General features: G+C 45.8%; 3 protein-coding genes across 7 annotated transcripts in view; 2 read left to right on the top strand and 1 right to left on the bottom strand.

The window, feature by feature from the left end:
* The window catches only part of MPP3 (MAGUK p55 scaffold protein 3), a 28,376-nt gene extending 20,383 nt beyond the window's left edge, over positions 1 to 7,993 (top strand). For all 5 annotated transcript variants that reach the window (XM_074319521.1, XM_074319518.1, XM_074319520.1 and 2 more), the window contains 4 exons: positions 417 to 510; positions 700 to 808; positions 2,249 to 2,371; positions 4,806 to 7,993. In XM_074319521.1, the coding sequence (XP_074175622.1) occupies positions 417 to 510; positions 700 to 808; positions 2,249 to 2,371; positions 4,806 to 4,982 (503 nt within the window). In that variant the 3' untranslated portion in view covers positions 4,983 to 7,993. The remainder of the gene's footprint in view (positions 1 to 416; positions 511 to 699; positions 809 to 2,248; positions 2,372 to 4,805) is intronic.
* A 692-nt stretch (positions 7,994 to 8,685) lies between these two features.
* CFAP97D1 (CFAP97 domain containing 1) lies at positions 8,686 to 11,870 on the bottom strand. The gene is made up of 5 exons (XM_019752249.2): positions 11,382 to 11,870; positions 10,760 to 10,830; positions 10,359 to 10,477; positions 9,184 to 9,307; positions 8,686 to 8,742 (listed from the first exon to the last, which is right to left on the bottom strand). The coding sequence occupies exons 1-5, from the start codon at positions 11,503 to 11,505 to the stop codon at positions 8,686 to 8,688; spliced, it is 495 nt and encodes a 164-aa protein (XP_019607808.1). The 5' UTR covers positions 11,506 to 11,870.
* An 892-nt stretch (positions 11,871 to 12,762) lies between these two features.
* DUSP3 (dual specificity phosphatase 3) lies at positions 12,763 to 23,806 on the top strand. The gene is made up of 3 exons (XM_019752248.2): positions 12,763 to 13,303; positions 16,227 to 16,453; positions 20,098 to 23,806. The coding sequence occupies exons 1-3, from the start codon at positions 13,179 to 13,181 to the stop codon at positions 20,301 to 20,303; spliced, it is 558 nt and encodes a 185-aa protein (XP_019607807.1). The 5' UTR covers positions 12,763 to 13,178; the 3' UTR covers positions 20,304 to 23,806.
* The last annotated feature ends 3,764 nt before the right edge of the window (positions 23,807 to 27,570 follow it).

Below are 27,570 nucleotides of genomic sequence, written 5' to 3'. Positions count from 1 at the left end.
CTGGGGATAAAATAAAAGCTTTGGGATTCCCTCAGTGATTCTTGCAAAGCCACAGCATCTATGAGGCAATTTGGTCAGGTGGTTAAGGGCATACGCGTAGCACGAGACAGAGTTCAGAACTTGGCCCTACCACCTGCTGGCTCTGGGTGATTGGCATGCTGCTTCGCCTCTCCTCACCTCTCAGTTCCCTCTCCTGCAAAGTGGGAGGCCTCCTTTTGCCTACTTCAAAGAGTTGTGCAAATCAGTGATGAGCCTGGAAAGGACGCTGTGCCTGACACAGGGACACTGGATGAATGGAAGTGGTTGGTTTATATACAAATCAGCAATGAACTCTGCTTGAGGGCAGAGGCTAGCCACTGTGCTTGCTCATTGTGATGTGACATCTCTTTGCCCAGCTTTCCTTCTTTCTTTCAAAGATACCACCAGGCCCCGAAAGAGCCATGAGAAGGAGGGGGTAGAATATCACTTTGTGTCTAAGCAAGCTTTTGAGGCCGACTTACATCACAACAAGTAAGTTTGCTCGATGGGCCAGTTAGGCCCGTGTGACTGTCTTTGCATGTGTCCCGTATTCCACTTGACCTCCTGGGAGGGCTTCCTGAAAAGATGGGGGAAGTGGGAGAGAAGTCGTGGTGGAAAGTTTCTGTGCTAATTTAGGTAAGCTCAGGAACTAAAGGCCTTTCCCCTTTGGTGGTGTTCTAGGTTCCTGGAGCATGGTGAATACAAGGAAAATCTCTATGGAACCAGCCTGGATGCCATTCAGGCTGTGATGGCCAAAAACAAAGTCTGTTTAGTGGACGTGGCGCCGGACGTGAGTTCCTGGGCCATTGGACATTTCCTGTAGACGGAATTCATAAAGTAGGGCATTGTATATTTTATAGAACATTTGACCTCAGTCTAAGGAAGTTTTAGTCTAGAGCACTGGATATTAAAATGTCCTTGGGTCTCCCTTTGAGAATCCAATGAAAGCTTTGTACCCCCAAATGAGCACCTTTATACACAAAAACTGCATTCAAATTGTAGGGAGTTCATGGATGCTCCTGGTGGCCTAGAGACCCAGGCTGGATAGGAACCTCCGCATGGAGTAAGTCATGCAGTAGATGGTGGCACCGACTGGCCAATTGTGATGTGACAGGGAATTAAATGTCAATGCCTGGGTGGAAGCTGGGTCTCAGCTCTTGGCATCAGGCCACCCCTTCCCTGACCAGGACGAATGAAATTAGTGGCTTGGGGAACCACTGAGGGAGGCAGTCAGGAGAGCAATTTGGAAGGCAGAAGGGAAAGGAGACATGACCCTGTGAAGTACTTCAAAAACATTTCCAGCTCTGTACATCCTGCCTGCTGTGTGCTCGACAGGGCCTTAACCATCTTTTTAACCTTGTTTTTGAGAAACACTTCTAAGCTTTGACCTCAGTCTGGGGAACTTTATTCCTCTATAGAAAGAAACAGAGCTGTGATTTTTATGATATAAGCTGTAGACTTCATTTTCTAGAAATTTGCTTGAAACAGATCCCAAAAAGTACACTATGTCTGTAAAAGAAAACCCTGGCAAATTTGGATTTACTGGGAGTTGCTAGTCAAAATTAAAAGTCTAAATTTCAAAATTTTATTTGGAAAGTGATTTTGTTGATTTTTTTTCCTTTTGGCTGCAGAGTATACATACAGCAGTTGAATACCACTATTTCTAAGTAGAGGACTTTACATTTTAGATCAAATGCACTAATAAACAGGATGATTTGCATATGGAAAACCTTCTAAAGACTTTACAATTTGTTTCAAGCGATTTCTTAGTCTCTTCACTTGCTTAGCAAACCTTTCTTCTTTGAGTATTATAAAGAGGCCTGTGTGATAGCACACATTTTGCATTAGTGTAGTCCAAATTTATGACATTTGACTAAATAGACACACATTGAATCCTGCTGGCTCATCCATCAGGACTGGGCAGGTGGAGAAAGGTGTCAGGAGGTTAATTAGAGCTTGCAGGGTCAGAGCAGAGAGAGATGGCAAGTCTTGGAGCCAGCCGAGGCTTTGGAACCTGTGTTCTCAGTGAGTGGGCCTTCAGGGCCCAGCTGAGTCCAGTGTCACAGTGGAGCACGGAAAAATAAGCAGTTGGTTTGCCCAGTTGAAGTCCACTGTCGTATGACTATGCGATGGTCTTTGCCACTGAGGCACATCATTACTGAGCATTCAAAAAGTATGTTTCACAAAAAAATATTTCCAAAGTATGATATTCCTGAAATTTCTTTCTCAGGCATTGAGACAACTGAGGACCTCAGAATTCAAACCCTATGTTATATTTGTGAAGCCTGCAATTCAGGAAAAAAGGAAGACACCACCCATGTCCCCAACTTGTGAGGACACAGCAGCTCCACTTGTGAGTTTAAGTTGATCCTTTCTTTTCTGAAGGCCTGTTACAGCCACAGAAGGGAGCTGTGCAGACCACCTTTTGCACAGACCTTTTCATTTTCCCTGTTGGCGAGACTTAGATGGACAGGTGACCGGAAGGCCCAAGGTGGGGCAGCCAGAAGCACCTCCCACTTCAGACATGGGTGGCTTTGTCTGGGCTCCTCACCTGCCCTTCACTCCCTCACATAAGCACTGTCCTGGAAAATAGGGACTGACATCTGTCAGGGACCTGATCTGAGTGTGACAAACCACACAAATCTCTTAAACTCCTAAGCCAAACCTAAGTAGGTTTTTGTTGTTGTTGTTTTAAATATTATCCTTTATATTATAAGATATTCTTTTTTTTTTTTCTAAGTAGTTTTCAATTGAAACCAAGTTCTGATCCAGTAAACTAATCCAACACGGGGCAACGGGCAGCACGAAGGGACTCTTTCCCATGTGCATTTCAGGTCTGTGGCTTTCTTGCTGAAGCTGCAGGTGATTGAACATTCCACCTTTACAGGCTAAGAAAGGGTTCAGGGCAATCTGTGGCTGCAAAACAAACGTCACACATATTATTCCATTAGATTTATTTGCATTCTTCCAAGACGCAAATATCTATTGGAAGATTGAGGTACATAGTAGCAAAAATGTTCCTTCTATAATTTCTCAAATAGCTAAATGCTTCCAGGATGAAGAGTGAGGGTCCCAGAGGAGGGAAAATTCCAGAAGCAGCAGATGGGTCTAGAGGATATGTGTGTAAGGGGGCAGGGGAGATAGGGTTTAAGTGCCAGGGCCAGTGCTAGGAAACGGCAGGGTGCTTTTGAGTATGAGAAGAGCTCTGTAAGATACAATGTAGAATTGGGAGGCTTCTCCCAATTTGATCTAGTTTTTCCCCTCCTGGGGGAAAGAAGGAGAAAAAACTATCTCAGCCTTCCCTTAGGTCCCTGCTGTCTTTTTGGTGGCATATAAAAACTGTTTCCTAGACCTTTAGAACATATCTTCTGAAACTGTAGATGTTCTTGCTGAAGGAGGAATCCGGTTTTGATTGGTGATAGAAGAGGAGGAGAGGAGACTATTTTGGGATGTAGGTCTCTTTGGGGGAGGACAGCTCACCCCCTGCTTTGGCAGCATCAAAACACTGAACCCCTAGAAGCAGAGGAGACAAGGCAATAGGGGACTGGAAAGAGAAAGGGAGATGGGTGAACACCAGTGATAAATTCCATTTTGTAACTTTGCTCAGAGTGGATCTGCCACTTTCCTTTCTTCCAAGAACCAAGCTATTTATCAGTCAGCTACCTGCATGAAGTTCTTATTAGAAGTTTCTCTCTTTTTTTTATTGGGGGATATTGGGGAACAGTGTGTTTCTCCAAGACCCATCGGCTCCAAGTCGTTGTCCTTCAATCTAGTTGTGGAGAGCGCAGCTCAGCTCCAAGTCCAGTCGCAGTTTTCAATCTTTAGTTGCAGGGGGCGCAGCCCACCATCCCATGCGGGAATTGAACTGGCAACCTTGTTGTTGAGAGCTCAAGTTCCAACCAACTGAGCCATCCGGCCATCCCTCCGGCATCCCATTGCCTTCAATCTAGTTGTGGAGGGCGCAGCTCACTGGCCCATGTGGGAATCAAACCAGCAACCCTGTTGTTCAGAGCTCATGCTCTAACCAACTGAGCCATAAGGCTGCCCCGGAAGTTTTTGAATAAAGAAGCAAACATTGTGCATGTTGGGTAAAGGAGAGATCATTGGCTATACCTTAGTATTTAGATGTCAGCAAAGAAATCTGATTAAAGAAGTCAGGTACCCTAAGGAAATGGGGAATTTGATCAGGGTTGCCCCAGCACTTTCTTAAATAACTCTACTGTGTCTCCTGGGCTGGTGTTTGGCCCTAGTATGAGGAAATGAAAAGAATTGAGTTCTACAGTATGAATTTAGGAGTCTTCAGAGGGCATTAGAATTACTTATTCTCCTTCTTTTCCTCCTAGTGGATTCCAGAAATGCTTGCTTTGCTTTTATATAGTTATTATTTATAGTTCTTTCCTGTAATTATTTAACTAAATTGCCATACAATAGGATAGTACCACTTCTTTGGAAATACCTTTGGACAGGAAGTGTGATAATCACACACAGGCAGCTATATAGCGTCAACATCCTCCCCAAAGCACTTCGTATCATAACAGGTCCTCAGTAGATATTTTGTGAATGAATGACTGAACAATGATTATGTCTACTGCCCATTAACTTTCTGGAAAGTTTGATAGCATGTTGTCACTATATTCTGTTGTTGAGTTCACAGTTGGTTATTAATGGGCCATCGTCATCACCACTTAAAAAGTAGAGGTTGGAACATTGTCCAAGACACAGGTCGTAAGTTTCTTATTTTGGGGGAGAACCACCCGGTTGCTCCATAACTGCCCCTTTCCTTGCAGGATGAGGAGCAGCAAGAAATGGCCACCTCCGCTGCCTTCATAGACCAGCATTACGGGCACCTCGTCGACGCTGTCCTGGTAAAGGAGGATCTCCAGAGTGCACACAGCCAGCTGAGCGGGCTCTTGGAGAAGCTGAGCAAGGACACTCACTGGGTACCTATTAGTTGGGTCAGGTAACTGTATCCTAGAACATCCAGGTTGGAGGGGACCTGGAAGACTACCTAGTCCAGCCATGTTACCATCAAGGAATTGTAAGTGTGGAGAGGGGCAGAATTTTCCATAAACTCCATCATCAAGAAGAGTGGGAAGTCCTGTTTGGTTGGTTTTTGTCTATTGTTCTTCACTGAACCCCTTTGGAGAAGAAAACATGAGTGGGAAGGGGGCGTATCACAAAATAACATGCCATTCATTCAAGTATCACAGGCAAGTTGATCCTGATTCTTTGTATCAAAGTTAAGTAGCCACTGTCTTTGGGGGGTGGTGAATGTATACAGCACCTATTTGCAGCGATGTAAGCTTTAGAAAGACACTTCATGTATCCAGCTTTGTTGGAAGTTGAATTGTTTTACCCAAGGGCATTTGCCCATGTAACTGAAGGTCCCGTCTTCAAGCACCAAAATGTTGATTTTTAACCTCGGTGACGGTGAGTGCTTGCCTGGCAATGGAAAACTTGGTTCTCTGACTTCTCAAATAGTGAGGATGCATGAACTTTTTTGGAAGACTGAGGCACACTTCACTGTCACCATGAATTTCTAGATATAGGCGTGTTTTCAGGGACTCTTAAGGAAGATAGGGCTGCTTGTCCCCTTTTTAAATACCGTCAGACTCCTACAATGGAGTCCTTGCTTTGTTTGATTTGTTCGATTCCGTCACTTGTCCCTCTCGTTACTGACAGCTGCCCTGGTTCTTGCCTGTCCCTACCTTCAGATTACAGGGGCTCCTGTCATGCTAGATCATGGGAAACCAGATGATCCGCCCCCTCCCCGCAAAAAACTCTTTAAGCCACGATACATCAGTCCTGACTGTAAAAATCAAATTGTATAGACTCTGAGTTATGGGCCTAATGGGTTGTTTCTGAGCAAAAGTGTTTATCATACAGGATTCGTGAGCTTTCTTAGCTGCTCAGAGAATTTTGTTTCTTATTAATATCCAATGTATGTATATAAGTCTTTATTCTGTGCCGGGAGCTATGCTCAGGCCTTTATGTACATTACTTTGATAAATATTCCAAACCTTTGATGGAAGATTCTTATCATCTCCATTGTATAAGAAGAAAAACAAGGCTTAGAACGTTTACATAACGTGTCCAAGCTCGCACAGTTTTATTTTATTTTATTTTGTTGGGTTTTTTTTTTTTTTTTTTTTGCATATTTTATTTTACTTAATTTTTTATTAGTTTCAGGTATACGCACAGCTTTAACTAAATGGTAGAGCTACAGTGTTTGAGCCCAAGTCTTCCTACTATCAGAGATGGTCATCAATTACTATCCTATACTGCCTCATTCTTTTGTGGTCCCATAATTGTGGCTACTTTGACTTGCAAGTGAGGAATGTGTTCACAGCTAGAATTTGCAATACTATGTAGCGTGGTTGTAACTTCTGAAAAGAGGCTGCTTATACATGTAATTTCAAGCTCTTTTCCTCGAGAAGTAAAGGAGGCCAGGTTAAGGGTGAAGCACCAGGGAGATTTGCTGTCCACTTAAATTTCCGTTTTGCCTTGTTACACAAAGACAACTTTGTCGCTTTCTGGCTCACTAACCTGGTAGGTCCACCTAACAGGATCACGTTCTTCAGAACTTTCTAGCAATAGGATGAAGACTTCTTTGCACTTACAGAGTACTGAATTCTTATCAAGTGACGTTAGTCTTGAGCTGTTTCACATAGAACCAGGGCGGGAAGGGCAGCTGCCCCTTGAAGTGTGAATGGTACCTGTGAAATTGTGAGTATTACGTAGGAGAGCTGTGATCTAAAGGCAGCTCTCAGGCAAACACCACATATATCAAAATTACTCACGATAAATCCCCTAGGGAGGCTCCCTGGTGGAGATCCTAACCATCTCTCACCAGGTCCCATCTTGGTGGTTTTTCCTCCAGAAGGAACACAGTGGTTGAGCACCAGATGACTTTATTTGTATTTCATACTACTCAACAGACTTCTTCTGCTTCTTAATATTTTTACACAATTGTCAGATGAAATCATAATAACACTCTTCATGTGCATTATGAAGCAAGGCATTGAAATGTGATGCTTGCTTTACTTCCTGTCAAAGTAGCTTCCCCACCCCGAAGACAAGCTGTGTCTACAGCTGTTCGTCTGCTACTAAATCGGTGAGAGTAGAATGGATAGGGCTCGGATAGAGACAGAAGTCATTTGTAAAGTGTTTCTGCTATTTGTAAGCAAGCAGAAAAGTGTTGAAAAAAAGACATCCGTTTACAAATATATATTGGTGGGATGTGGGCAAATGCAATTCCAACTCCCATTCCCGCTGTTAATACATATGTTCTGAGCTCCTGGGCAAAAATTTCACAAAAGTTCATCAGTTGGGCCCCCACACCAAAAAATCTCCTTATTACCTACTCCTTGAGATGTGTGCTGTATGGATTGTACCAATGTAAACTTCCTGGTTTGATATTGAATTATATAGTTACACAAGATGCTAACCCTGGGGGAAGCTGGTGAAGGGTGCAGGAGACACCCCGCCCCCGCACATTTACTTGCAACTGCCAGTGAATCTAATTATTTTAAAATAAAAAGTTTATTTATTTGTGATGAGATCATTTAAGATCTACCAACTTTCAAAATAATAAGCTTAAAAAGTCAGGCTCAAAAACAGCATGACCAGTCACAGAAGCCATGCAAACGCGGTCTTGCCATGTATTTTGATATATTTTTGACACTTTCACTGTTGCTGCTCCCTATAAATGAACACAGTACATGGAAATGTCACTGAAGCATTCTTTTCCAATTCTGTGTATTCACAGAGAAACTACTGGCATTTGTTCTCTGTGCTGTCGGAACCTTAATTTCATCACATGCTTTTGTTTTCCATTTTGACAGAGCTGAACGTTTGGCTAGATCATCTCCCTGCACCTATTCCCCCCAGGATGGTGGTGATAGTGTGTTTTAAAAAGTTCTCTTTCATTAAAACTTCTTTTCATAGCCCCAAATAAAAATGCGTGTTGTCTTTCCTTCTGCCTGCCCCATTGTGTCTCCATTTGGGGATGAGACTTAAAGCCTGTGGGTACCTTAAATGTTAATTTACTCATTTTATGTTCCAAGCTTTATTGTAGCATCCTGAGATTAAGCATTCAGCCACTTAGGAGTGTCTTGAGATTCTAAGCAGCTAAGAAATCCTAGGGTCTTCCTTGTATCTTTTCCATGGTGAGTAACCTTGTATTTAGGGAGAAAAGAGAGAGAGAAATGGAGAACCATCAGTTATACAGAACTCTTCTTTAGAAAGCCTGAGTGTCCATTTATCCTTTTCCCCAGGAGGGGAAACACCAAACTCAGTCATTACTAATAATATTCAATAATACAAAATGACAACACAATAGTACATTTGAATAGTGACAGGCCTGTAATGTAACTTTGGCACAACATTAAAGCCATGAGACCTTCTGTTTATATCTTCTTGGAACAAATCACTTCTCCTTAGACTCAGGTAAAGTCTCAAAGCTGATGACGAAAGACAGTCATTTCCTACTAGGAGAGAAAACAGACAGAGCTCCCAAGTTCCCTGAATGGACGACCAATCAATATTATAGAAGAGCAAATTCACCCCGTAACTAGGACCCTTGCTCTCCATCTATACAGTTCTTGGGGCTTTGGTATCAATTGTGATCACTGTCTTACAGTAAAGAGCAACTGGGGTAAGACATACCTATTCATCTTGGGAGAGAAGATATTTTGTTGTATTTCTGATGTAGCGTCTTGAATTCTTGAAGGAAAAAAAATCAGAAAGATTTATGTCAAAGCGAGGGTGCTGGTGTGAAAGTTCTAAATTCTAAGGACGGTTTAGAAAAGACAGGTTAAAGCCAGGGAGAGGAGGTTTTAAAAACAGTGCAGATGGCTTTTTTTTCTTCTTAAAGGGTCAAATTAACCACATACTGGATCGTGTACCCTTCATCCTCTGTGCTTGTACATTCAGCCTTTCTTAATGAATTAGGGATGGAGGAAGATGCTACCAGGTATTTTTCTGAAACTGATACATAATGGCTTTGCTACCAAGGAGATGTCCTTAGCTCGTGGATGGTTTGTTCTGGGTGGTTTTTCTTTAACTGATTAGTGCATTTCTCATGATCTCACTCTCCTGAGACTGACCCTATTCTGAGTACAGACGAACTCTGTACATGGGAATATCCCAGAGTCCCCCACGTGCCTGCCAGTCCATCTCCGATGACCTGCGGTCATAGTAGGGTTTGCGATCACCAAGCCTCTTCAGAATGCCCTGGTTTTCCACGGTGATTCTCACTAGCTCCCGGTTCCTTGTTTCTCTGTTTAAGCTGAAAAAACACAAAAATCCCAAGATGGGTGAATAAAATTCTCTTGGATGGGAGTAGGGGCAATGAAGTCGTGATGTCATAAATCCAGGCTGCCTAAGTGCAGGGAGCAAGTACCGCTGAGCTGAAGCCCCACACACCTGCTGAACCACACTACTCTGGGAAATGTACTTAGCACTGGCAGGTTTACAGCAGTGGTTTCCAGCCCCACTGTCTAGAAGGTTCTACTTGATTGGTCTGGGGTGCAGCTTGGCAGTAGCATTTTGTAAAAGCTCCTCAGGAATTACGCGAAATGAGAATTGAGAATGTCTGATTTCTACGATGAGGGAAGGTCTTGCCCATGGATAAATCTCAAATGGCTGGTGACAAGGTTTGTTTCACCTCACTTGCCTCAGCTTTAACTCCGTTTCAGATATACAAGAATGCAGGAAAGTCATCTTGACACTCCCTACCACACACACACACAGCCACCAAATTCTTTCCCTTATATACATTTCTTCTGTAGCCCCGACCCCACTGCATTATTATTTACATAAATGTTTCCCCTACCAGAACCTGAGCTGTTGAGGTTAGGAAATGTATATCTCATTTCATCTCTATTGCCTGTGCTGAGCACATAGTAGTTGCTCAGGAAATAGTTATAGAACCGAATCTTAAGAGTGCTGTGTCATAGTCCCAGCTATGGCCACCACTTCACAAAAGTATGCAGTGCTTTCTTTTCTTTTGAATTTTTGTAAGAGTTTTTTTGAGCCAAACTGATGACATATGCCAGAGAGCAAGATCTCAAATGCTCCTCTGCAGTGCTTTCTTGTGACAAACTCTGAATAAGACTCCAAAAAGTCTCTTAAATGAAATAAAAGTTAGCTGTTCAACACTAGGGAAGGTCCCTGTTTTCAGTAGTTTTCATTCTCCTTGACATGGTCTCTTTGGTTATTCCTCGAGATGATACTCCTGTAAATACTCCCCCCACTCAGGAGAACTTTCCACTAAAACTTAACGAAGGGAAAGTCATTTTTGACTTTCCAAAAATGAAATGAAGAGAAAAAAACACTACCTCTTGGAAAAATATTCATTCCAGCAATCTACCGTGGCAGGGCTGCGATGGGCATTGGCGATTTTCTGACACAGTTGCTTGTTTTCATATTCGATTTTGTCGATTTTCCTTTGTTCACCCTGGTGAGAAACCCCTCCATGGTGACATCATCGCTACATTGTGCTCCAACACAATGGTTTAGCATCACCCTCCACTGGGATTGTGGGAAAGAGGCAAATTGAGGGCTACAGTGAAGACTGGGAGCAGAGCTGAGGACATGGGGTGATGTGTATAGGGAGGAGAATTAACAAATCTTTGGGTTAGGTAAGTATTTAGAAGGTGCTGGGAAACTGGACCTCTTTAGGACACAGTTAAAAATCATCAGTAAGGTACATCAGCAGATGGCATGCACAATTAAATACCTGTAGTTTGCTCAGTTTTAAAATGTGGTGTGTGTGCGCCACTGGAGGTTTGGTATCAACAGCAGGCTTCACTAGAGAAGGATAAAAATGAGCAATGTTACGCCACAGGTGTCCGCTTAACAGCCTCAGAAAATCTACTCGCGTTCTAGACAACGGCCCCGATAATAAACAGTATGATTTTGAATTCTGATCTTAATCCAGCTCAGGAATTTTAGTTTAGTTTAATTCTCCTAACTGACATTTTCGAAGAGTTGTAAGCAGAAAGGAAAGAAGGGTGTAGGCTAGAAAAAGTAAAATTTACAGGGATAAATGTCCTCTGAATCCCATGAAAGAGCCTGTCTCCCACCCTCTCCTAGTATGACCACCTTGTCTGTTGCGTGCTCCAGTACTGTCCTCTTTCTAACTTACTTTGGCTTTAGAGTTTAAATGAACATTTCTATCAAAGGAAATCCCTGGTAGAAGATAATTTTTGCCACTGATGCTAATGTCCTCTTGACCCAACTCAGTGGATAAGGCCACATCATTGCATAGTTATGAACTGGTCTGGTTCACTGTCAATCTCTCTAAGGTGGACCCTTCCAGAACCCCTAATCGCAGTGTCCAGCCCAAACTACCCACATACCGATTTGTACTCTATTCTTGTGAGATAGGTAATGGCCAAAGTCCAGTGTCTTCCTGAAGGTTGTGCTCTGCCTGTGATTAGAGACGATTACAGGGTAGGCTAGGTAATCCAGGGAATTGTTCATCTTCTCTTCCTAGTCTTACTTCAGAAATGAGGGACCTAGACTCCCCTGTGAGGTACTTAGCTGTTCCCATGACGGGCTGTCATAGTGACTACCCAGTTATGACATCAGGGACAGGTCTCAGGGAAGGAGGAGCCACAGCAGAGCACGCCTGGCTGTCCCTGGGCTTCTCTTTTGAAAGCTAACATAGACCCAAGTCAAGATGAGGGGTAAGGGATTTGGAAGCTTTCTCACGTGCTTTGAGTGCAGATGCGACCAGCACCAGCCAGAAAAGGTGTGGAGTGCTGGGAGGGGTGGGGATTGAGGGAGAAAGGATGTAACCAGCCTTGGGCTATAAGTTTAATAGTCTCCACTGCAATGGTTCCCCTAAAGAGTGAGACCACAAGCTTTTTGGGGGAGGTGAACGATGACCTGGACGATAATCTGATCCAATTTCTTCATTTGCAGGTGAGGAAACTGAAGCCCAGAGCAGCAAGCTTGGCTCAAGAACCAAGTTAGTGGCAGAGCTGGGCTCAGAATGTGGGTTTCCTGAATTCCCACGACCACATTGGCTTTTTGGAGGGGGAGGTGTGTGAATCTGCCATTTTCAAGGCAGTGGGAGAGGACAGAGACTGCCTTTTGCTCCTAGTGGGATCTCAGTAAGCAGTGAGTTGCGGGCACACTGTGGCTCATAGCAGGCTGGCAGCAGCTCCAGGAAGGGCTGCAGAGGAGCCCCATTCATCTCCATACTAGCACAGGGGGTGGCACCTAGGGGTGCTCCACACGTTTGCTGAGAGAGAGAGAGAGAGAGAGAGAGAGAGAGAGAGAGAGAGAGAGAGGGAGAGAACAAACTCCCATTCAGTGCTATTAGTGCTGGGCGCTGTCCTTAAGTGTCACATTTAATCTTGCAAACAGCTCTAGGAGTTAGGAGCTACTATTATTATCCCCCCCCCCCCGCTCCCCCCCCCAGCAAACAGGCTCAGAGAGGTTAAGTAATTCCCCAGGGTAAGAATGCCAGGCCTGGCTGCGCAGAGCCCAAGCCTTTAAGAACCAGGCGGTCTCTCAATGAACGTTGAAAGAATCGTGCCCCAAAATTGAGCTTCTCAAACTTTAACTTTTCTAGGAATCCCCGGGGTGGGGGTGGGGGTGGGATTGTAAATGCACGTTGTCATTCAGCGGGTCTGGGCTGGGACGGAGATTCTGCCTTTCTGACACGCTCCCGCGTGATGCCAATGGTGCTGGCAGCAGCAAGGCGTCAGCGCTCACAAGCGGAACCCGGGTGCCCGTCATCTGAAAAAAATACGCGACACTTGGGTGTATTCGGGTCTATAGGAACATTTATTGCGCCCTGCATTTGGTCCGATGAAGTGACTGCATTTCCCAGTTTATAATGTTACAGGAAATGCCTTAGCTGGGGGTGAGAGAGGACCCCCTTCCCGAAACTCAACAGTGGCGGCATTTCCGCCCCCGGGGCTGGGCCCAGGAATCTTCCGACCGTTAGCTCCGCGCGGAGCTGAGCGCGTACTTCCCGGGAATGGAGCGCGCGTGGCCGCCCACGTTCCGCTGCTTCTAACGCCAGGCGAACCCGCCTCCGGGGCGGGGCGGGGCGGGTCCCGGCTCGGGAGCCCCCGCCCAGCTGACCCGGCCGCTCTCCCCTCGCTGGCTGCTGCCCCGGCGTGCAGGGCCCGGCCGCCGCCATGTCCGGCCCGTTCGAGCTCTCGGTGCAGGATCTCAACGACCTGCTCTCGGACGGCAGCGGCTGCTACAGCCTCCCCAGCCAGCCCTGCAACGAGGTCACCCCAAGGATCTACGTGGGCAACGCGTGAGTCTCCTCTCCCAGCTCCAGCCCCAGGACGCCCCGCCCACCCGGGATCTGAGGAGGGGGCGTCGGCAGGTGCAGGTGTGGGGAGCCGGGGCATGGTCGACCCTCTGGAACTCCGGCAGGGACTGGGCGGGGGCTGCGTGGGGGCTGGAGTCACCGCCCACCCCCGCGTTGGGGGCGGAGGGCTGGTCCCCGCCTCCGCCCGGCGCAGTCTTTCCCTTCCGGGAAGGCACAGAGCCCCGGGGGTCAGTTCGGCTAGCCCCTCGTCCGGCCCAAAGCCACCGCCCGCGAGGGGCTCGGCCTGGGGCGAGGTTGGGGCTACCATGTTCACTTAACAGGTGTCCCTCTGTCGCCTGGCGGGTCAACGGCCTGCATGTCACGTGACAGCTGCCTGGTTCTGCAGTGAGGTCACCGCGGAATGTCTGCCTTCGCTGCCATGGCAACGAGCTGACGTTACAATTTGGGCGTGGAACTTTCCCCTGCTTGGCAGACCCAGATCAGGGAATCGAAATACTCCAAAAGAGCCAGGGGTCCAGAGAGCTGGGCGGGGGGTTTGCTCGCTTCTCCTGCCTTCCGGATGGGGTTTGATTTATGTGGAATTCTAGACCCCCTAAGGACCTGAGCCATCACTTAGAAAAGATTCTCACTTTCTCACCACTAGGAAATGCATTATTTATCACTTACGAGTTCGTACCAAATATTTTCTTTTTTGGCCCCCGCAAGGGGGTCGTACCAAATTTATATTCCATTTTTTGTTAGTCAAACTACTAGTAAGAAATTCTCAGCAGCAGGAGACAACCAGTGTTAACCATTCCGAGAGGTGCTGAAATACCAGCCAAAAGCAAAGAATAGATTACCAGGCCTGTACAGCCTTGGGAGGGCTCAGGTTGGACTGTCATGAGACCCCCGAGGACCCAGTTACCAATGCTGTAAGCTCCCTGGGCCCAGGGACAGCATTTTAGAAACTCAGAACTACCCCCTTATGTTGTTTTACACAGAAAGAGGTTGTGGTCCCCAAGCGAGCGGCTGAGGGATTGTGAGGTTAGGGTCAGTATCTTGCTCATGTCTGTATCACTATCCTGGACTAGGACTGGATGCTTACTCTGCCAAGGACTGCCACAGAAATTGGGGTCATCTTGGAGCTAGAAGGGGTCCATAAGGCAGGTCCCAGCCTCATGGGGGACCATATCATCCATTCTGTCATTCATTCACCATAGTAAGCACCTACTATGTGTGAGGCAGTGTACATTGTTCATTCATTGTAGTGATAGTGATGATGACGGTAAATTTGTTGAATGTTGAATTAGTATTAGAGAAGGGAGATAAAGGGTAGTGACTCTTCAAAGTTAGTTATTTTATTTTTAATGAGCCACTGCTTTACCATTGCATGCAGCGTCGGGAGCAGAGATAGCTAAAGCAGAGTCCTAGAGTCCCAGCCAAAGACCTCAGTAATTGCAAAGTTTTGAGGATGACCCCCTCTCCAGCCACCCAGGCAGCAAGTGGCCTTGGCACTCACAGAAACCGTCCTCTCTTGGGCAGTTTGGCACATTTAGCTGTTGCCACTTCCCAAGTGGTAAGTAAGGTTGTGAACGTCTGGTGGTAGCCAGAGTGGCAAGGGCTGACAGCAACTGCGAAAAACACATTCCTTGCCCTCTAAGCAAATATGACCTTGACTTAGCCAGAGATGTGTGGGGCACCCAGCAAGGAGGATTGACTGAGCACTTAGTGTTCCCCCACCTATCGGGGGAAACAAAACCGGGGCTCCTGATCACGGATCACAGGGCAGAGAGGCGCCTGGATGTGCCACGTTTTCTGGTGAATTTGCAATTGATGTGGGCATGAGAGGCAGAGTGAGGAGGAAGGCAGAGCAGTGTGGCTGTTTTCGGTAGAAAGGAGGTCTCCTCCCAGCTCTGCCCTCATGTGTGAGCACATACCTACACATCCTTCCGCTGTCCCATCAGGCCAGAATTTAAGCTCAGTCCTTCCTTCCTCACAGGGCTGCCGCTGTGACAGGCAAACGAGATCATGTAGGAGAAAGCATTTGGTAACATATAAACAGCTGTTTGAACTGGGATGTTGTTGTGAGATGAAATAAAGGAGCCCTTTGACTATTCAGGTCAAATGTTTTATAAACCCCATAGTTCTGTTGGGGCCACTGCTCCCCATGTGCTTACTCACTCAAGAGAACATCAGGGCATGGCTAGTGGACTGTGGCAGGAGGGACCCCTCTGGGGGACGGGAGGGGGCTGCTGAACTTTATAGTCCAAGGAAGGAAGCAGCCTGGCATATGCTGATTTCATTCTTCTTCATTGACTCACCACATATTCGTAAAACAAATAAGCATAATCAAGCCTTAGAATAGTAGCACTGACTCAGTGTCAGGCTCTGTCTATAGAATAGCTTGCTTAACACTCAAACCCCAGGGGCTAGGTACTGTTATTGTCTTCATTTTATAGACAGGGAAACTGAGTCACAGAAAGGTTAAGTGACTTACTCAAGGTTACCTGGCCGCTAAGTGCAGGGCTGAATTCAGACGCAGGCAGTCCAGCTCCAGAGCCATTCTTAGCCACTTGGCTATACCAGCACCACAGTACAGGGAGAATGATGCCAAATGGATTGGAGGGGAGATCAGGAAATACTGCAGAGGGTGGTGAAAAATGAGAGGGTCCGTGTCCATGGAGAAGGGCATTCCAGGTAGAGGAAACAGCGCGGGCATGAAACCACCCAGTCTATCTGGGGTGGCTGCTGGTAATTAGATATGGCTGGGGTGAGGCATGAGGGTCCTGAGATGGGGAGAAACCAGCAGTGGCCAGAGCATGCAGAGTTCCTCACGTTGCCAAGAGGCTTAGAAGCTTTTCCATCGTCCTCCCCTGGGGCCGCCAGTTGGTCAGATAAACATCCCTTGCTGATGTCTCCTGTCCAGGTCTGTGGCTCAAGACATCCCCAAGTTGCAGAAACTGGGCATCACCCACGTCCTGAACGCTGCTGAGGGCAGGTCCTTCATGCACGTAAACACCAGTGCCAACTTCTACAAGGACTCCGGCATCACCTACCTGGGTGTCAAGGCCAACGACACGCAGGAGTTCAACCTTAGCGCCTACTTTGAAAGGGCTGCAGACTTCATTGACCAGGCTTTGGCTCAAAAGAACGGTAAGGGTCCTACCACCCAGGAGACAGTGGGAGGCAGCTTTGACTGGACACTTTCTAGAAAACAGGCCCACAACAGGCTTTCTCTTGGATAACCTCTGATTTCCTGTCTCCTGTGGTGAACAATTGAGAGCTTTAAGTCTCTCTCTGGGCTGCCTGTCAAGTGGCCCCATATTGCATAAGATGTACAAACCTTGCACACAGTGGCAGCTCCCGGGCCCTCGTGTTTGATTCGACTTTGACTGAGGGTTAATTTCCAGCCACCCCTCCCTCCGATTCAAATAGCTTCAGTAATGAAGATTTATTTTCCATGATAAGAAGTTCTGAGGCGAAGGAGCTCTGGGCTGGTTGATTTAGCAGCTCAGTGGTAGCATCAGTACTAGGTGCTTTCTTTCCCTCTCTCTCTTCTGCCACCCTCATTGTGAGGCACTCCCCTAAGGGGCCCAAGATGGCTGCAGCAGATCTGGTTCCCACCTCCTAATAGGACAAACTGCAGCAAAATATGAGGTAGCCATCTATCCCTTCCTCATGTTTCTCTCATTTTTCTGAGAGTAAGTAAAACATTCCTCAGAAATCCCCCAGTAGAATGCCCCTCACATCTCACTGGCTAGAGTTGAGCGACATGTATACCTGGCAAGGGGAAGGGGGCAGCCCTGATTGGCTTAGGCTGAGGGTCAGCATACTACAGCCCACAGGCCACATCTTCCAGCCATATTTTAAATGTTTCTTGCAGCTCCCAAACATAAGACTGAAGCAGAACTGCTGAGGCACTGATAGCCAGGCAAGGTGTTCCAGAGAGAAATCCTAGAAGGCCAGAGGGCATGCATCCGCTGCGCAGGCTGGGCGACTTGCCCTTTCTGCTTGGCTTGGGTCTCTCAGCAGCTGCCTTTACCTTTGTGCTGCCGCCAGCCTCTTCCTTCCTCCCCACCCCAAACCTTCCCAGGGGAAGTGACCTCCTTTGACGTGTGATGGGCCCTGTCCTCCTGTTTCTAGCCTGTCTCTGCTACACCAATGCTTCTTGTGCCAGCAGCCTCCCCACTGAAATGATTTCCAGTGAACAGAGTTTATTAGACACTGGTTATCTCATGTTTGGGGCCCAGGAGGGAAGTTTTATCGCCCGGGGAATCTGCAGACTTTACTGTCAGGCCCTTCATGGTTCTTCACGGTCTCCTGCACATACGTGTCATCCCACCCTCTACTCCTGTATAGATGAGGATGAGGGGCCAAGTTAAGGGGATGTATGTTGTTGTTCTCATATATCGTTTGGTCATGCATTCAGAGAACTTAGAGCTCTCTGACTTTGTTTCTTCTTTCCATACAAGTAGGAACATAGCCTGACTTTTTGTGATCTCCTGCCTGAGCTCATGTTGCCTGGGTCATCAGTCTGGAAAGCTCTTTCTGCCTCTCCCTACCCTGTTCTCTGGCAAACCCTACCGCGTGCTTTAGCACTGGGCCTAGTGTCCTTTCTTCCATGAAGCCTGCCCCCTTGTCTGTGTCCCCAGCACCTGATGTAGCATCGAGCACATAGCAAATAATTACTAAATGAGTGACAAAATAAATTCTGTGGGTTCTAATGCCACGTGTAAATGTTCTAAAATTGATTTGCTAAGTGAGTCAATAGAAACCCACTGGCCTCTCACAGTGTGCAGGGCTCAGGAGAGCCAAGGACCCATCACTTTGGAGAGCTGAGGAGGATGTCCAGGGTGCTCAGAGGAGGGAGCTGTCACTTCCAGCCTCGGAGATCAAGGGAGGCTTCATGGAGGAGGTGGTGTCTGGGCAGGGCCTGGAAGAATGGGCTTTGAACCCTCCCCTTCCACATTGGCTCTGTGAGCCCTGGGCATGCTGAGCATGTTTGGGTGGTGCAGCAGCTGCTCTGCAGAGGGCCATGGGGGCAGGGAAATCCTCACACTGAATACTTTGGGTCCATTGGGCCAGAGTGTGAATGGGTAGAGAAGTGGAGGACTCCCCCTTCCTGCTTTGGGAGGCATTGGGAAGATAGAGTCGTGTGTTGGGAACATTAGACTGTTTAACAGACTCTGAGCCAGCAGATTTCCTTCAAAATAATGCCTATGTAGAGGTGTTGGTGGGTGATCATTCACTCATTCTCTTGGCTACTCAGCAAATATTATTGAGCATCAAGAGTATGCTGGCGATCATAGGGAATCCAAAATCAGTCCCCCACACTCCTTGCCTTTAAGGAACTCGCATTCGGCAGAGGAGGATAGGTCTGTGCTTGACCAATAGTAACACAGGACAGGGCTGCTGTAGGAGACGATGTACTAGGTGCCACCAGAGGACTCCTAGTGTTGGCTAATATTTATTTATTGAAGGCTCGCATGTGCCAGGCACTAGCCTAAGGGCAGGGCCTCGTGGGCTATTTGGGGAGCCTTGAGATGGTGTTTTTGTTTTGATGTTTTTGTCTTGGTTCACGTTTGTACTTGACATTTATGTTCCTTTTATTTTTTAAACTGCTTTGTTGAGGTATAACTGACATTCAATAAACTACACATAGTACAATTTGATAAGTTTTGACATATGTATACACTTCTGAAACCATCACCACAACCAAGACAGTGAGCATATCCATCACCCCCCAAATTTTCTTCTGTCCCTTTGTGACCTCTCCCTTCCGCCCTCTCTCCTCTGCTTTCCTAAGCAACCACTAATCTGCTTTCTATCACTCGATACTAGTTATGTTTTGCAGAGTTTTATATCAGTGGAATTACACAGTATGCATGCCTTTTTGGTCTGGCCTCCTTCACTCAGTATAATTTCTTTGCGTTTCATCCATGTTGTTGCATGTGTCAGTAGTTCATTCCTTTTTAACGCTGAATAGTATTCCGTCATATGGATGTACCACAGTCTGTTTATCCATTTACCTGTTGATGGATATTTGGGATGTTTCCATGTTTTGCTTTGGATTGTGAAATACAAATTCATATAGAGAGGTGGCCATATTACAAGTGTGTAGATCAGTGTACTGAACACAACCATGGACCAACCCCCAGATCAAGAAACAAAACATGACCAGCATCCCAGAAAGCCCACCACATGTTCCCTCTCAAATCCTCCCACCCCTCTCCTTTACCACTATCCAGACTTCTAATGGCATAGGTCAGTTTTCCTGCTCTCCTACTCTGTGCAATCATTTACATCCTGTTGGTGTGTTTCATCCATGCTGTTTCTGATAAGTTGTAGAGCGTACATTCTTGTTATCCACTCTGCTGTTGAGGGGCTTTGGGAGTCTCCAGACTGGGGCTATTATGGGTAGTGCTGCCTATGAACGTTCTGGAGCATGTCTTTTGGTGAACATGGGTGCGCGTTCCTGCTGGCCGTGGACCTGGGATGGAATTGCTGGGCTGCAGAGGATGCATGTGTTGAACTTGAGTAGATGTTGCCACAGTTTCCCCAAGTGGTGTGCCAAACTTACCCTCCCTCCCCAGCCCCAGCCACATGGCCAAGTCCTAACTCCTCCATGTCCTCACTGATGCTTTGTGTTTTCTGTCTTTTCATTTTAGCCATCATTCTGGTGGGTACAGAATGGCCTTGTGTTGTACTTTTCATTCACATTCTCTGGAAGAGTGTTGACTAGAGTCGTGGTTCTGATTGGATGGTCCCAGCTCACTGTGTCGTCCCATTTCTTACAGGCCGTGTGCTTGTCCACTGCCGCGAAGGTTACAGCCGCTCCCCAACTCTAGTTATTGCATACCTCATGATGCGTCAGAAGATGGATGTCAAGTCTGCTCTGAGCATTGTGAGGCAGAACCGTGAGATCGGCCCCAATGATGGTTTCCTGGCCCAACTCTGCCAGCTCAATGACAGACTTGTCAAGGAGGGGAAATTGAAACTCTAGGGCACCCCCACTGCCTCTTCTCTAGAGTTTGGACAGGGGACACCCTAGTTGAGGTGTTCTAAGCTGCCATGTTTAGGAAACACAGTGTACCCTGCTCCCTGTATCACCAGGCACTTGCCCACAAATCTGTCCCAACACAACCCTGGGCCACTTTCCCCCTGGGGAGCACATAAAGCTTGCAAGAGGACATTCTTGCTCCCCAGTGTGTCCTGTGCCTGCAATTTATTATGTCCTCTCCTTGAGGTAGGGTCGCGGAGGGAGAAAGTCTGGGACATGCATGCTTCTGGGTGGCCCAGGGCAGGAGGTCTGTGGAAGTGTAAGGCCAGACAGGCTCACGGGGCCCTTCCTGACCTTCCCTGCCCTGCACCCCGGGGTCCTCTCCTGAGTGGGGACTGCAGCACCTTGAGCCCTGTAAAGGAACTATGCAAACCCGGGCCCCTCTTCTCCCCCAGGTCTGCCTTCCCAGTCTCATAGTTGCCCACACCCTGCACATTGGCAGAGGTGTGTTGTGGGGTCTGAAGCCAGTGTGGGATGGCCATCAGTTGTTAGTGGGCAGAAGTTCCCATGAAGAGACCATGTTTTAATTGTTTCCATAGGATTAAAGATACTTTAACAAAGAAGCCCTCAGGTGGGTGAACAAATTCCCCTAGTGGTCTCTCCTGAATCAATAGTTTCTAAAATGTGAACCCTTGAAAGTCTTGAGTTCCGTAGCCACTGGAATATTCCCCTGGGACAGTTCTTAGTCACTTGGTTTGTTAGAAGAGCGATGCCTTAGTCATGGTTTTATTTTTCTTTTTTAGAAAACAGGGTGTACAAGTTCAGCCTATTTAAAAACCCCACCATTTGGAGAATTACAAGGGTTTTGTCTTGAATTATAGTGTTGGCGAGCCCAAGCCACTCGTGCTAACTGCTTTTTGTCTCGGTTGCTATTCCAAGAACAGAAGGAGGAAGTTGGCCAATTACAGCGTGTGTGTGTGGGTGTGCATGGGGGTGTGTGTCTCAGAAACACAGCCAGAGGACCGACAAGCAAGGAGATGAAGGGTCCCCGGCTCACACCCTGCCCACTTATAGGTAGTTCTTATGGCTTTCCGGTGCCAGAAAAGATCATGGACCCTTGAAAGCAAAAATGACTCAGCCAGGTAAAAATGAAACATGGCGGAGCATCCAAATGGAGCCTTAACTGGTGGTAGAGCAAACAAACAAACAAACCAACAAAAAGAAACGACCATTTTTAGGGTGATAATGGGATACACTAGCTCTCATACACGTGTGTGCACATTTATCGGAATATAAGATTTTGTTTTCAACACAGACTTGTTAGAACTTTGCACGATTGTCATCGTGGAAGATGATGCAATGTTACCATCTTCAGGTTCCCTAATGGCAGAGAGGTGTTCCTCAGCCATGGCCCCAGCGCCTCACACATTGGTGTCTGATAGAAGTTTGTGGAATTAAACTTTTTTTTTTGAGCACCAAATATATTTAGGGCATCGTTCTGGTGGGCGTACCAAGCTCCCAGAAGCCTGAATTTGTGGTAGGATCACTTGCAAGAATTTGCAAAGGAGTTTTACCCAAAATGAAGTATCAGGGACTTTTGTTGAATAATTAAAATTCAGTTTCAAATGTAAATTTAGGCAATGTTAACATGTCAAGGTGTGGAATGTGCCTTTTTCAGAGTCGCTGACCAGGAGCATTCGGCCAGGACTAGGAGAAGCAGGGGTGCCTTCGGGCCTCACTCACAGGGGTAATGGTCTCTATCTCAGCAGGGGCAGCACTGGGCAGCTTGAATGACCCCCTTTTCTCTGTGGCCACAGCAGCCCTGAACAAACTAGGATCTGTCTTCTTTTTCAGACACTGGCTGTCCAGGTAGAGCCACCTACGTGAAATGGCCATCCTCTAAACTCTGTACCTCACAGTTCTCAGATAACTCTCCCCCTTAATCTAACTTGATCCTCACAATAACCCTAGATGGTAGAGCGTATTCATGTGTTGTTAACCTTTTTTGAAAAAAAGAGCTGATGTTCAGAGGGATTAAGGGCATGGCCCCCAGGGTTGCCCAGCTTCAGGCAGAGTTGAGGCACGATTTCAGGTTTGCTGCTCCCTGAAACTGAATTCCCTCTCGTACTACACTCCTTCTCAAGAAATGAGCCCCCTGGGAGTGTCCAGGTGCACTGCACATACCCTTGACCCAGCCTGTGTGCACAAGGCCAGTTAGCTTTTTTTGGACAGAGTACAACAATTCAAGCTGTGGTGCCAAGGGGGGGGGCGTTTCTGGATGAGGGTGGGAAAGAGTTGGCACAAACCCATCCTCCAGAAAAAGGAAGTAAAAGATTGGGTTGGAATGTGTGGCTCTTCTTCTAGGAAAAATGTAGTATCCCTAAATCAGACCTTTCTGCTCCATTTCTGGAAGAGGCTCAGGATATGGGGCTGGGGCATCCCTCCCATGCCCAGGCAGTGGTCACCCCACAGCTCCTTAGTTGCTCTTGAAGGCCTGTTTGTGGGGGCATGAGGGAGAAAAGGTCAGTGGGAGAGTTACTGCCTTTACTTTGGGACGACTTTTATGCCGGTAACTTGGGATTTCTTGATAGTCCTTAGTCTTAGAAACCCCATATTTACTTCATGAGATTTAGCTCCTAGTTCTTTGAGTAAATAACATTTTATTGTGTAAGGGTGAACACTGTCCAGCTGTGAGTGGAAGCTGTTTCTGGACAGCTTTTTACCCCTGGGAAGTGAAGGAGTGCGAACTCAGGGTGCCCTCTCCCCTCCCCTAACCTGATCCCTTTCTTTGACTAGCAGACCGCACAATTAGAGCACCACACGTTTCTTTTCTGTTCTAAAGCAGTACACCTTTCACAGGCAGGTCTGTTTCCCTGCCACTCTAAGTTATCTGGAGAGCAGAAATCACCATCTATCAATTATGGGAATTCATCTGAAAGATCTCTAAGGTTACTTTTGGCTCTGACACTTAGGGGTTCTCTAAGAATCCCCCCACTTGGAATTTACCACCACCTGAAAATTAGAGGGCATGTAATAATATGGTGACCAGCAGGTGGTGCTGTGTTCCCCCCGTGATGATGGATAATTGGAAAAGGAATGTTGGTGCCTTTTGTCACGAGTTAATGTTAAGATGCTAACGTTTTAATTAAAATAAGCACTGATCTTATAAAGATACGAGCTTTTCTCGCAGGAAATTTTCTATCGTAAAACCGGTATCAAGAATCACTGAAGAGCCAACAATGAGGGTCCTTCCAAGTTAAGATTTTATCCTGATTGGAAATTGAGACCATCTCCAGTTGAGAGCGTAGATTGGTTGGAAGCTTACGTTACCTCCTGTCAGCTTTTAGGGTCATTTGATTGTGAAAGTGTGATTTTTCTGGACAGAAAAGGAGAAGGTATCAAATTGGTTTAAAAAAAAAAGTTCAAGTTTAACACATCTGTTATATCACAAATCCGTGTTAAAATACTAATACTGTAACCTAAATAAATGTCTTATATTACAAATACATGGTCTTTTTTTGTCCTTATCACAGTTGATTGCTTTTATGCTTAGTCTTTTTTTTTTTTTTAAGATTTTATTGGAGGGGAACAGGACTTTATTGGGGAACAGTGTGTACTTCCAGGACTTTTTTCCAAGTCAAGTTGTTGTCCTTTCAGTCTTAGCTGTGGAGGGCACAGCTCAGCTCCAGGTCAAGTTGCTGTTGCTAGTTGCAGGGGGCGCAGCCCACCATCCCTTGCAGGAGTTGAACCTTCAACCTTGTGGTTGAGAGGACGCCCTCCAACCGCCTGAGCCACCGGGTCGGCCCCCTGTGCTTAGCTTTTATGTTTGCTTTTTCTAAAAATTAGCCCTCCTGAGCTATAGTTATAGATTGCACGATGATTATATTTATGAAGTAGATATTTGTTGAACATCTCTCAAGTACCAGAAATTTCCTGTGTTAGGACTAATTTTTTGATTTACTGAATTAAAAAAAAATTCAGCTTATTGAGGTATAATTGACTGGAATATTCTTGAGTAGAGTGGCCCCTTCCAAATGAGTGAATTAAGATTTATGTTCCTAAGAAAGCAGGGGACTGGGGTGACAGTCTCAAGGTGGCCTCATGTGAAGATGATTAGGAGGCATTTTAGGATTTGAGTGATCCTGCAGATGGGGAGTCTCAAAACATACCCCTGCCTCCAGATGCCTTAAATTCCACCATTGCGCATTCTCTCTCCTAGGCTAAGCGTTGCTTTTTTCCCCTCTGAATAAAAAAACTCAGAGTTGGTGCCTTTTCTCCCAGACAGAAACGGCCTGCGCAGAAAAAGAGCCCCTCTACTCTCCCGTTCCCCATAGCATGAGGCAGTTAGGCTAGCTCATTGTTTGTCAGACCTTTTGGCAACATAATCTTCATATTTTTACCCAAAATCTTAAGGCAGAACACTAATATATAAAACTGGTAAAAGTTTTTTAAAGCATCATGTAAAAAACATTTTAATTAAAAAGGCAATAATGTATATATATATATATACATAGTAATAAATTCAATACAAAAGGCTTGTAACAAAAAGTGAATCTCCTACACCAAATCCCTTCAATTTCTCTCCTCAGAGGAAGCCACTAAGTATATCCTTCTAGAAAAATCCCATACATAGGTAAGCATATACACACGTGTGTATGTAGAGATCGCCTTTTCCCCGTAAATGGAAAATAGTCTGTACTTTGTCTTGTTTGCTTAATATCTCTTACCCACTGTTTCTTCTAATCCTGTTCATTTTAACAGTTGCATAGCTTTCCATTGTGTATGGATGTATTACGGTATATACTGCGTAATGTATGGATGTGATTTCTGGATACTATTATTTTAAAGGTCCAGGCTGCTTTAACCAGCACAGAATGTTGAAATGAGACTTACAGATGACAATTGCAGTTTTTTTATTTGCACTATATCCTGTTAATTTCTGTGTCTTTTGTGGCACAGTGTCAAACATATCCCAATACTCAGAGCTAAGGAGTGTCCTGTGCTTGCTTGTGTAATTTCATGGGAGTGGATATGCCCAAGCCTAATTTTTAAAAAGGTAGTCTCTGAGCTATGGCCTCCTGAATTGATGACCCATTTATGAGAAAGAAGTTCAAGGACATAGAGATTCAATGTCTGAAGCGTATACTAGAGTTAACCTGCAGGCAACAAAATAAATGGGTGGTCTCTAATTCATTAGAAGTAGATGAATAACACATTTGATTAATGTGTATGTTTTTATTATAGTTTTAAATAATTAAAAAGTACATACTTTTAAAACTGTGAGACATTTCTGTGGAAACCTGGGGTTCTGAGAAACCTCGTTTGAAATCCCATAAGCTATATGACCTTCCAGTTTAATGTTCCCAGGGATAGAGTTGGGTGGCTACCCTTGGAGGAAGGAAGGCAGAAGGAAGAGGGGGGAAGATGCTGAAAGAAGGAAGAGTAGAGGCCTGCAGCTAGGTGCTGAAGGGCAAGAGTCTACAAAAACTCAGGGTAACAAAGAGCTTCTCTTTGGCCAAACTCCAGTCATTCTCCCCTGAACTCTTTTTCAACTAGGCCTCGACTTTTGGACTTGCATCTTTGTCTCTGTATTGTCCAATTTTAGCAATAATCCTGCTAAGTCGCATTAGCCAGAATCTCTCATTCTCCTTAGCTGGTCACCCTCAATATCTAAGAGGCTTCCTCATCCTCCTGCTGAAGTCTGATCACACTGGCCTCCCGTTAGGTCAGTTTAACTAGAATCTCCCTTACCCCCAATGTTTCTTCTTAGTACTGTTCCATTCACTGACCCCTGCCCTGCTCCTTGGCTATAAATTCCAACTTTTCCATGTTGTATTTGGAATTGAGCCCAAACTCTCTTCTCCACTGCAAGACCCCATTGCAGGGGCCTCTGTACTTACCTAGCACCATAGTACCCCCTTGAACGAAGTCTTCTTTACCATTTTTAACAAGTGTCAGAAATAATCTTTTCTTTAGCAAGGGTTTGCAGTCAGGGGCCCCCCAAGCAGAGGGTGATAGTTTGGATGGCAGTTGGGGAGTTTCTGGGGAATGAGTCAGGGCCCCACCTTGAAGGGCCTGGTCTGCCAGGCAGAAGGAAACGGAAGTTTCATCCCGTTAGGGCTGGGGGAGCCATTACCCTATTGTAAGCAGGAGCCTGTGTTACAAAGTGCTTTGCAGCTCCTCTCCCCCATCCCTAAGAAGCTGCTGAATGTACAAGTAGGATTTCCATCTGTGCCAAGACCCTGCACTCCCCAGAGAACAATTCTCAACTGTGAATAAAGATGGGGAGATTTGGACAGGCCTCAATGTAGGCAACTGCCTATAAACAGATTTCCCTCCAAATCCATATATTCCATTTTCGCCACTGACCTATGGGACCAAAATCTGTTCAAAAATGCAGCCCTCAGTTTCCATGAATTAGAGACAGGTGGCTTGAATACTAAGTAGAGAGTGAAACTAGATGGCCTTTGAGGTTCCTCTCACATCAAGGATTCTATGGTCCTGTGCATTCAAAGGAGTGTAACTTACTTTCCAAATTTGGCGTGTCCTTCAAAGTCTGGTGGAAATCCTATGTCTTTCTATGAGGATCCCAGATCCACTTTAGGGGGAAGGGAGTGTTCTCTCCTCTGAAGGCCCGTAACACTTTGTTCCTTTAAAAAAAAAAAAAAAAAGCCTCTGAACCTTTTTTCAGTGGCACTAATCACTTTCTATGGAGTTATTTGGTTGAAGAACTTATTTCTTCCCTGTTACAGGAGCTCCTGGAGGGGGAGAGTGTCAGTTCCTGACGCGAGCGTAGCACCTGGCAAGAGGTCTTGCTTCATTAAATGTTTAGCAAGTGGACATATGAACAAGCAGCGTGGTAGAAGCAATAACCAGTAAATCATCATATAGAAAAAACAACCTTGCTAGGAATTTAGGTATGGTATTACAATATTAAATTCAATTTAAAAAGTCTTAGCTCAAAACCTGTGTTGACAGCCTGGTGGAGAAACATGTGGTTATGGTTTGATTTGTGTCCCTCCAAAATTCATATGTCAAATCCTAACACCTACTACCTCAGAATGGGGCCTTATTTTGAAGTAAGGTTATTATAGAGGTACCATGTTTCCCTGCAAATAAGACCTAGCTGGACAATCATCTCTAATGCATCTTTTGGAGCAAAAATTAATGTAAGACCCGTATATTATATTATATTATATTATATTATATTATATTATATTATATTATATTATATTAATTATATTATATTATATTAATTATATTATATTAT

Source organism: Rhinolophus sinicus, linkage group LG15 (assembly GCF_036562045.2).
Source record: "Rhinolophus sinicus isolate RSC01 linkage group LG15, ASM3656204v1, whole genome shotgun sequence".
In the NCBI taxonomy this organism is placed as follows: Eukaryota; Metazoa; Chordata; class Mammalia; order Chiroptera; family Rhinolophidae; genus Rhinolophus; species Rhinolophus sinicus.
Note: the sequence above shows the minus strand (reverse complement) of the source record. Positions and strands in the feature narration are given on the sequence as shown.